Raw genomic sequence first — 9,848 nt, 5'->3', positions numbered from 1 at the left:
AGTTTCCACACATATAAATGTGCTAAATCATTTTTCTTTGCGGAGTAAACTTTCTGTGGGGAGTTTGAGGGATTTTAACACTTTTTTTTCATACTTTTATGACGGAAATATGCAGCATATTTTCAAAGTGAAAGAATGTCCTTTCATTATACTGATTTTTTTTTTCCACTAACACACTCAAGAATAAAACACACAAAAGACACTTTGAAGCACTGATCTTACATACCGGTAGAGTTTATTTATCCAAACTTTTAAATAGGTTTTTAACATCAGTCTTAAAATTAATTTCTTTCATCTTCATTCACAGTCATATTACTGAAAAACAAAATCTCTCAATATGTATAGATGCTGTCATTTAGGTAGTGAAATTAGCAGCGCGGCACACCAATGAATTAGCACAGAAAAGGTTGTTAAGGATTCGAATCACATCATGGCAGCAAATGGAGCAAAAACTGCAGCGTGGTTTCTTTTAGAACTATAAACAAAAAGATGTATCTGTAGATTTTAAATAGGTACCATCTATTCATATAGAGAACTGTACAATAACCCATGACACTTAAAATCCTGAATTGATGATTTGACGTGCTTTTGCGGGCGTATGAGGTCTGTGTACTACCTCCTTTTGACAGCCGGCCTGGTGCCCTTGCTGCTGCCACCCGCCTTGCTGGAACCCTTGGAGCCGGAGAAGAGCTTTGTCATGAGCTCGGACACATCTGGGAGCTCAGGGTTGGGGTTCAGCATGTTCATGGATTGCTCCATTTCCTGCGACGTAAGGTAAAAAGAACAGGTTGACTATATCGTTTAAACATCTCGTGAAATTGAATTGATTTGCTGGTTTAAGATTTAGAAATGTTCTTGCCTTTCTCATTTCTGGGTCGTTAGTGTTGACCACTTTGGGCAATAGAACGATGATCAGTAATGGCAACACCATCATCATAACCTGAAATGGGCAACGATGTAACAGAATTTAAATACCGACAATGGCAGTCTGAAACCACAACGCCCCCATTGGGACATTTTAGCTATTACAGTGACAATGTTGTGATGAGTTTCACATTTTACCATTGGGTTCATGAGGAAATCAGTCCAGCCCCAGGTTTCCCTCTTCATGAAGTAGCTATGAATGCCACTCGCTCTTATTTGGAGAGGATATGGCTGACGAATCACTTCTGAGGTCTTGATGTAGTTCACAAGACGCGCTCTGTTGAATAGCGCTCAGTCACATAAGCGACAATACAATTGAAAACGATCAAAAGAAGAGCTGAAGGAGAAACACAAACCTCATTTTCCCCTTGGATGTAATATCTACACGCACCGGCTCAAATCGGTATCCCGGGGTGACAATTTCTACAACATAGGAGCCGGATGGGACGTCGTTTACTGTGAAACTGCCATCAGTTCTGGAACAAAAGTGGAAAACAAATTTAGGTAAATATTTTTAGATCACAATTGTCACATTGCTCGTCAGTCAATCCATTTTCTGTTGGATCCTATCCAAACTGCCTTTGGGCAAGAGGCGGTGTACACCTTGGAGTGGTCGCCTGTCTATGGCAGGAGGAAGGACTTGAGGAATCTCCCAGTCGTAAGTGAAAAGGTAGATGTGGTGCTAACCAGAGGTATTTGAGATTCTAATGGGATTTCTGCAGGTATTAGAACATCTAATTTTATGCAATGAAAGAAACCGTACATTCTTTTTGTCAAATTCAAAGCAAATTGAGTGAAACATGACATTTTACTAAATTTTATGGTGATTCCTTAGCAAAACGTCACATGACTTTATTTCGTTTACTGTAATTATGACTTATTTGCAAAATGTTGCAGACCTTCGTTTTGTTAAGGATTATGCGAATTTGCAGCATTTGTGACATAATTTTCCAGCAGGAGCCAGAAATAAAAAAATACCACATGGCGTTGCTGAGCAGAATACGTTTTTTTTGTTTGTTTGTTTGTTTTAATTCCAAGAGTGCTTTAGGGAGTTTAGAGGGCGCTTTTGTAATAAAATATTTCACAGAGCATATCATTGAAAAAATGCTAAGAACCACTGCACTAATACCATGTAGAATGTTTTTTTTTCCGCATGTAATCAAGACTTCTGTGCCTAGCTAATTTGTAATACAACCTAATGGTAGCATCATCACTTAGACCTCAACATTAAAGCATTTATTCACACATAAAAATAGTTTTAGATCAGAGGGAAACAGAAAAAAAATGACTCGGGTTATTCTGTTTGGACTACTTTCGGTTTATCCATCAGTATATACAAGCATTCTTTAAACGATACTTGTGTTTTGTTATGATAGCATTAGCCATAAAAAAACGTCAGGCCTGACGTCGCCACAACGTAAACGGTGTTTCATATAATAAAGAAGAAATGATAATGTCATTTATTACCGATGTTATTTTGCGGCAGATAAAGCCTAAAAGGGCCAGTTGTGTGGACGCATGCTAATGTCGAATGTGCTCGGCGGAAACTAGCTAGCACGCTAATGCTACGTTCCACACTTCTTTCGCCAGCATGCGTATCTGATTTTTACCTCAAAAAGCCCACGTAGTCTTCACCGTCGACAAGAACTCGTGCTGTGGAGACCCAGTCTTGTGTTTTTATCCCCGGAACGATAGCCCTTCCCTCGATTTTAAACCGATCTGCGTTGGTTTGGGTCGATACACCTGCGCCAGGCCCCGTTTCCACATCGGTAAAACATAATGCCGCGTTGAACGCGGCCTGAAAGAGAATCCATAAAAGATGTATCCTTCCCATGGTGGACGTTTTAACGTTCACAGTTGAATAAAAGCAAACTTAAAAGGCGTGCGCGTCAGCATGAAAACGATCTAGGCAGGACTCGCACATCAGCTGTCTGTTAAGACAATGACGTCACTTCAAAAGGAGAAAGCTTTATTGTTCAGCCACGGACTTCCTGTCCGACGTTGACTGGAAAATGACGCGAGTCAGAAAACGTCAACCGCAATAGTGATAAAATATGAGCCTTTCTTCAATTTATTCAAAAGATTAAAAGAATTAACTTGGTTAGACATCAAGTTCAAATGACACATATGGAGGACAGGAGATGCACACTCATAACTTAAGACTGATGTAACTTTCAAGTCCCTGCAGGTTTAGAACATCCAAACAGCGGGCCATTCATTTGCATTCCATGGCGACAAACGGTGTAGTGACAGACAACGAGCTTGGCACTACATAGAGCAACATAAATCCAGTCTCGTGGAGGACCACCATATGTCCCACTTTCCTGAGATGGTCCACTTCAATGTGAAGCAGTCGCTCGCTGTGCTTCTGCTGCAGAAATGTGCTCCCAGCCCTGTTTCAATTGTCTCTGGTCAGAACCAGTTGCTTTGCTTTGTCAAGTTCATTTTCAGTTTGGTTTTGAGGAACAAAACCATGATCCGGATCGGTTGTTGGATGACACGATCCATCCGACAACACAGCCGTGATCCGGCAGTAGTGGTGACATCCTCGGAGTGCTACGTGGACTCAGGGCAGCTGAAGGACATATGCCTCAATGGCCTGCAACAATGAAATTAAGGAAATGACCTCAGTCACATAAAACTATCCTTTTTTGCTATTTGTTGATGGTAGGTGCTATATGATAGGACACTAAGCTAGAAATTGATCAAGTACCATTTTGGTCAACACCCAAAGACATACATGACATTTTTCCTCACCTTTGCCAGGTCTCCAGTAGAACCTGAAAGCAGACATAGCCTGGCTCCATCCTTCCACAAGTCTCTTAAACGTTGCTTCATGACTATAATGTTTCTGGAGCGGGAAGGAAGGAAAACAACAAAATCACAAATACCATGAGTTGACTTTGGTCCTTTTCTCAAGTAACTTATCTACTTCAAAAGCAGAGTAATCACAAGGTGTCTTATCTAGCATGACCAGTTACATGATGAAGCAAATAAGACGAGCTCATACTAATAGACAACCACACAATATCAGCAGATTGCAATGATGATGTTTTCATTTGTAGAATTTCAACTACGAATACTACGAATTTCATTTGTAGTATTTCAAACTAGCGGTTCTTAACATGAAGGAAATGTCAAGGGTACGTGATTTTTACAGGTGCTAGCAATTTAAAATTTAATTGTATTTGTAACAGAAGAATACTGTTTTCTTTTTAAATTAGGAGCAAATTAAAAATTAAGTAATATTCATTGTTAGTGAGTCCATTGAAAGCCTTTAATTTGTTAGCATCAGTTGGCTTTTAGCAGCCAGTGCCTTTTGCAGCTAACAGCAGCTTGTCTTAGCTGAGGTTACTACAGCATTATTTTCAATAAAAGAAGCGAGCAGACTGAACCAACTTCCGAGTCCATCCTTGTACACACAGGAATAGAACTAAAACGGAGAAGCTCTCACCTGTAGTCCAAACTGTCCCGCAGTCTTTTATCTGTGTTTGATAGGTCTGGCCACCATTTCCTGATGACAGCCTGAACCCAGTGTAAACCCACTATAATCTGTCTAAAAAAAAAAAAAAAAAAAAGGACAAAAAATACAAATGTAAAATAAATAAACAACAAAAATCTGGTATCGCTAGGTGAATGATACACAAATATAGCTGAATTTGCTGCATTCATAAGTCAGCAAATATAACCTGGATGAATCACTTAACCAGTGAGCGCACTTAATAGATGTGGAGAGGAACTTACTCTTCATATTTACTGGATAGAATGACTTTGACCTGGGGTACGAGGTCAACACAGCATCCAATTGAAAAACACGAAGTTTCCCTTTGAAGGCTGATAAAACAAACACAAAGGAAAGGAAATTTAATTTTAAAAAAGTATGAGTTATTGTAAAAGTTATTAATAGTATGATACTTTATTTATTTTTTATTGTAGTTTTCATCAGTGGGTTGCAGACGGGGGTACGAGCACACCACGGGTACGTGAGGGCACTTTAGGGGGTATTTTAATAGGGTTTCTTCAGGTATGTAATGCTTTTTGATGCAGTGACTTACTCTCAAGTTATGGCAATAAAATTTCAAGTGGTTAAAAATTACATTCCGTATGTGGAGGATGCCCTCTTAAAGGAAGGCTTTGTGATTTTAAACGACAAAGAAACTCACTCGTTTGTTATGAAAGGTAACAGGTCATGCAGCACTCCTGTGTCTTGAATTCTGTGAATTATAAAAGCACAAAGGTAATATTTCAATGAACATTTAAACAAAGACGGACCAAAATGTAAAATATGAATACAAAGTCGTACACAATGAGGTAAGCCACTAATTCAACAGCACTTCTTCGCCATAGCGTGAGGGCCACTTTAAGTCGGAGATTTCTTCCAAAAAGGATTTGAGAGACTGCTTCGTGGTCCTTTGATAGCTAGGATTCAAACATGGGAAACCAACATCGAAGAGGAGTTAGTAAAGTAATCCAAAGTCACAAGTCGAAAGTTTCAACTGCTGTGCTGACCTCAGTAAAATCAACATATTTGGAGCTGGGCCCTGCCATCTTCGAGGCCTCTGCGGCGTTCACAGCCGGCCTGCAGTTATCTTTGTGGTGACTGCCCCGCACATCAGAGCATGTCACCTCGTTTTCTTTATTGGCCATGCCGGGTTTAGGAGCTCGACCAACATTGGATATTTTACAGTGCAGCTTCAAGCGCGCCTGCAGGGATGGAGAACTCTTCCTCTTGCATTGTTTGCACATTGTTTCCCTGGTCAGATTGTGTAATTGGAATCTGTTAAGAAACATGAAACTTTTAACATGAAACGTTGCATTTCACATCTCAGGAAGAAGCAGAATTCAATGCATGACTATAAAGAGGTATTTTAAAGGTCCAGTGACTAAAGGGTAAAACTGTGACACATCCCTATAGACATGGATCAAAGACTCACCGTTGCTTATCTAATTCGTCCTTATTTCTACTATCCACCTAAAACAAAAGGATAGGGGATGAGGCCACTATGGCCACGTCTCTACCGCAACAATACCACTGCGCTACAATGCACCATTTCACTGTCATCAGGAATTTCTAAACAACCATACTGTTTACAAAACAAGGCATGCTACTCGCGTACACTTTCCATACCTGCTTCATGGTCCCTCAAAGATGCAGGCGAAATCACAAGAGACTATTGGACTTTTTCTTCTTGACCTTAGAGAATTGTCGCTGATAGAAGAGCACATCACTTGTCACAACTTAGATACACTATAAAAGAAAGCGGGAAGAGGACAGGGAGATGTGACAGATATAATGGAAGTAAAGGAGTTTAGAATGTTTTATTCATGACTAAACAGCTTAAACTCCCCAACGCACACACAAACAAGTTCTTAAAAAGCAAAAACAAAACGCCTATCAAAAACATAATGACTTTTCCATTTCGCTGTTAGTACTAGCATTAGCATTAGCTTGACTAGCGGAACAGACGTCCTTACCACATAATTCTTTCTCCCTAGCGTGCTATTAAAAACTACACGACGGCGGCCACTTAAATGACATTTACAAAACTTCATCTTGTAGCATCCATCGACGTATTAGTTAACTTAAAAGTCAACGGTTAGCCACCTGCTGCTCTTAGCACTAAGCTTAGCCAGGAAACATACGCGACTTAGCTAGGCTGCTAAGTGTGAACAAACTCGCCGCTCAGCATTTTAACTTAACTATCACAAACAGCACTTTCGAGCCACGAGCGACATCCAAACACAGCATTTAAATACCAACCGAGGCATTTTGTCAGGTGACATGTATTTCCTTCAAGTTTGTAAATCCAAAACGTGAAAAACGGATTTACGCTGAACAAGGCCAACACTTTTTGATCGTCTCTGCTTGCAACGGCGTTTCAGAAGTTTTTTGAACCATTTAAATGTATCCACCGACGGTGGGTGGGGATTGTGGGATTGATTTTGGCGAACAAATTTGAACTTTTAGCGTCCACTGCTGGACATCTATGGAAACGGTTCGTGTTTAAAAATAAACAACAACAGTCGATGCTAACGTACGTAAAGCGTACTAAGACGACAAAGAATAAAAAACATGATAGCAATATGTATCATAACAATAAAGCGACAATACTAAAATGATGACCGGAAATGGCATTATTCTTGACAGTAGTGTTGCACAGTATGTCATGTTTATAATGAATATTGCACAATATGGTTTCAAACATTTGAAAATTGCATTAAAGGGGAAATCAACCTAAAAACGTTATAAAAAGCAATAATGCTCCGCGGGGCGTTGGTAATCACTGCATTCTAATTGCGTTTGTGGAACAAATTAAGTTATATCTCTAAATTAAATTTTACTTGCTTTTTTTTCCACATTCAACTCAAAGGGTGATTATTTTGCTGTTATTTTTCTTACTGCCAGCTGAAAATGACTCATGATATATATATATATATATATATATATATATATATATATATATATATATATATATATATATATATATATATATATATATATATATATATATATATATATATATATATATATATATGCCGACTCCCAGTTCTCAGCAAGCAACATAATCTGTTACCTCATACTTTCTTACTTGACAGCATACTAATACAGTTGCATGAGTATGTGCATATTTTTGACCCTTTGGTGCTAGCAGTTTTGATTATGGTCATGTGAAGTCTATACATGGAATATTGAGCTTTTACCTTCTACAGTAAAATTTGCAAAATTGTATAGTCATCTTGTGTAAATGGCCCTCTTTTAAAAATATATATATTTTCTGCATTATCCTTCATGTCTTGATGAAACAACTTGCTTAGTTACGTATCTTTTTCTTCCTCTCATTTACCCCTTGCACCCATGAAGCAATTTTATCACGCAGGCCCTTCCCTTGAATCCTTTGGAAAAGTTAATGTTGCTAATTGTGTTGACATTATGTAAGACTGTGAGAGCCGTTTTCTACACTGCATCTCTGTTTTCGGAGCGGCTCTCTGCCACCATGGATGAATTAGGATCGTTGTCCGCTGACTGCACAGCAAATCAAAGGAGAAGCAAACGTGTCTAGGATGGAAAGGTGGCAGTGAGTTAGTTCAACGTTAACTGTCAATTTATTCGGAATTGCCCAGGGAAGGTAAATGCTTTAATCAAGTGAATCTATCATTCATCAAGAGTCCTATAAACATTCAAAATGTGTGATCTTATTATATCCTCATCATCATCATGATTGCATCTCATTAGATTCCCATTACATATTTGCTTTTGCTCATTTTCATCAACACATAGGATAGTTTATTGCAGCAGCAATAACATTTTTTATTAAAAGAATGAGAGTGGGTGTGGCGGTTAGTAGGCGTAGTTATATGTCTGTCGCTGATAAAGGATGACATCTAGATCAGGTTCTCATCTTCATTCTACTGTCCCATTGTGCTCAGTGGAGGACATCCTGACCTTTCCAATGATGTCTCATGCGTTTGGGTGGGACGCAATTAACTTTGATCTCTTGCTGAGACAAAATGGAGAATGCAACGTCTCATGTGTTTGGGTGGGACGCAATTAACTTTGATGTCTTGCTGAGTGAGACAAAATGGGGAATGCGACAGAACGCAAGTGCCAAGGCTGGATGTCAGTAGAAGGTAGGACATTGCGAAACATAACATAATTGAGGACAACTGCTTTTGAAAATGGATGGTATAAATACAAACACATACATAATAGTAGTAATACTACTACTACTACTACTACTACTACTACTACTACTACTACTACTACTACTACTAATAATAATAATAATAATAATAATAATAATAGTGCGTGAAATTGTTCGTATCTATGTGCCCTGGCATTCACTGGCAACCAGTTAAGAGTGTCCCATGCCTACTGCCTGAAGCCAACTGGGATAGGCATCAGCAAGCCTGCGATCTTTGTGATGGAAAGCGGCTCTAGAAAATGCATGCATGGATATTAATAATAATAGGGCTCCATGCCTTCAATTTTTGACAAATTTCCATTTGAACGCTAGATGTCACTATTTGTCTATGCCTGATTGAAATTCTAGTATCTGTTCAGTGCGTCTGCTGATTGAAAATTCGAGTCAGTTATACATGAGCAGGTGTCTTTTTTTTCTTTTCTTTTCTTTTTAAACAGTCACAAACCTCCTAACATGTTCCTCCATTAATAAATGTTCTTACTTGCGAGTAACCTAAACTCACAATCTTCACAATTTAAAAAAAAAAAAAAAAAAAAAAACACAAGTTCACAATGGTGGATGTGATGATGAAAGGAAAACAATCTGTTATACCTTTACACTTCTTTACGAAGTGTGAACGTAATTTCTCCAATCCGACTGGCATTTTAGATGGTTTTAGCAACTGAGACATATCTGAACACTTACCTTTGTCTCTCCTCTTAAAATAACCACAGTGCACACGTAAATCGACTATTTAGAGTAAGTTCAATTCTTGAATGAACAATTGCATGTTTTGGAATTTACCAAGGAGCCGAATTTTGAATTCAGGACCTTTCACCTGTGAGGCAGACACGTGAACCAATCTGCCATGCTGCACTGGTTTGAGAATTTGTACAAATGTGAGCTTCAGTGCATGTGAGCAGTGGATTTACTAGTCTAGAAAGAAATACTGTATCCATATTTAAAGGTGTTCTTTTAAACATGTGTGAAATAGCGTGAGCTGCAGATGTCTTCTGTGAGGCACTAGGTAAAAGGATAGCATTTCCATTAATCCAACTACCCGCCTGGGAGCATCTGCTTGAACGTGAACTCGCTGCATTAACCCGAAATCTCACATGCCACATTTCACACAAAATTGCCACTCAAGACTCCTCTTCTTCGACATGGTCTATGATTCTCAGAACTACTGATGATCTGTATGTACTTATCATTCCGTAATACCACATTTCATTGTGAGTGCCC

General features: G+C 38.9%; 2 protein-coding genes across 3 annotated transcripts; both read right to left on the bottom strand.

The window, feature by feature from the left end:
• Positions 1–218: 218 nt before the first annotated feature.
• On the bottom strand, positions 219–2,884 carry emc7b (ER membrane protein complex subunit 7b). Its single transcript, XM_088403478.1, has 5 exons — positions 2,535–2,884; positions 1,281–1,400; positions 1,063–1,201; positions 860–940; positions 219–762 (listed from the first exon to the last, which is right to left on the bottom strand). Exons 1-5 carry the CDS (start codon positions 2,756–2,758, stop codon positions 613–615), a joined length of 714 nt encoding a protein of 237 aa, XP_088259604.1. The 5' UTR covers positions 2,759–2,884; the 3' UTR covers positions 219–612.
• Positions 2,885–2,972: 88 nt separating this feature from the next.
• katnbl1 (katanin p80 subunit B-like 1) lies at positions 2,973–6,847 on the bottom strand. Of its 2 annotated transcripts, XM_088403475.1 has the most exons (10): positions 6,686–6,847; positions 6,053–6,172; positions 5,859–5,896; positions 5,434–5,701; positions 5,228–5,343; positions 5,088–5,138; positions 4,669–4,758; positions 4,379–4,480; positions 3,682–3,775; positions 2,973–3,523 (listed from the first exon to the last, which is right to left on the bottom strand). In XM_088403475.1, the coding sequence occupies exons 2-10, from the start codon at positions 6,059–6,061 to the stop codon at positions 3,491–3,493; spliced, it is 801 nt and encodes a 266-aa protein (XP_088259601.1). In that variant the 5' UTR covers positions 6,062–6,172; positions 6,686–6,847; the 3' UTR covers positions 2,973–3,490. The 2 variants fall into 2 exon arrangements, with proteins under 2 accessions (XP_088259601.1, XP_088259602.1); XM_088403476.1 differs by lacking the exon at positions 5,859–5,896.
• Positions 6,848–9,848: the final 3,001 nt, after the last annotated feature.

Source organism: Hippichthys cyanospilos, chromosome 20, assembly GCF_059441005.1.
Source record: "Hippichthys cyanospilos isolate Australia breed blue-spotted pipefish chromosome 20, RoL_Hcya_1.0, whole genome shotgun sequence".
Taxonomy (NCBI): Eukaryota; Metazoa; Chordata; class Actinopteri; order Syngnathiformes; family Syngnathidae; genus Hippichthys; species Hippichthys cyanospilos.
Note: the sequence above shows the minus strand (reverse complement) of the source record. Positions and strands in the feature narration are given on the sequence as shown.

Coding starts and splice junctions, on each gene's coding strand:
- emc7b (XM_088403478.1), bottom strand. CDS start 2,758: ATGGGAAGGATACATCTTTTATGGATTCTCTTTCAGGCCGCGTTCAAC. Junction 1,202..1,280: donor ACATCCAAGGGGAAAATGAG/GTTTGTGTTTCT, acceptor GCTATTCAACAG/AGCGCGTCTTGTGAACTACA. Junction 763..859: donor ACGACCCAGAAATGAGAAAG/GCAAGAACATTT, acceptor CTTACGTCGCAG/GAAATGGAGCAATCCATGAA.
- katnbl1 (XM_088403475.1), bottom strand. Junction 4,759..5,087: donor TTACCTTTCATAACAAACGA/GTGAGTTTCTTT, acceptor TTGTTTTATCAG/CCTTCAAAGGGAAACTTCGT. Junction 3,524..3,681: donor CTACTGGAGACCTGGCAAAG/GTGAGGAAAAAT, acceptor TCATTGTTGCAG/GCCATTGAGGCATATGTCCT.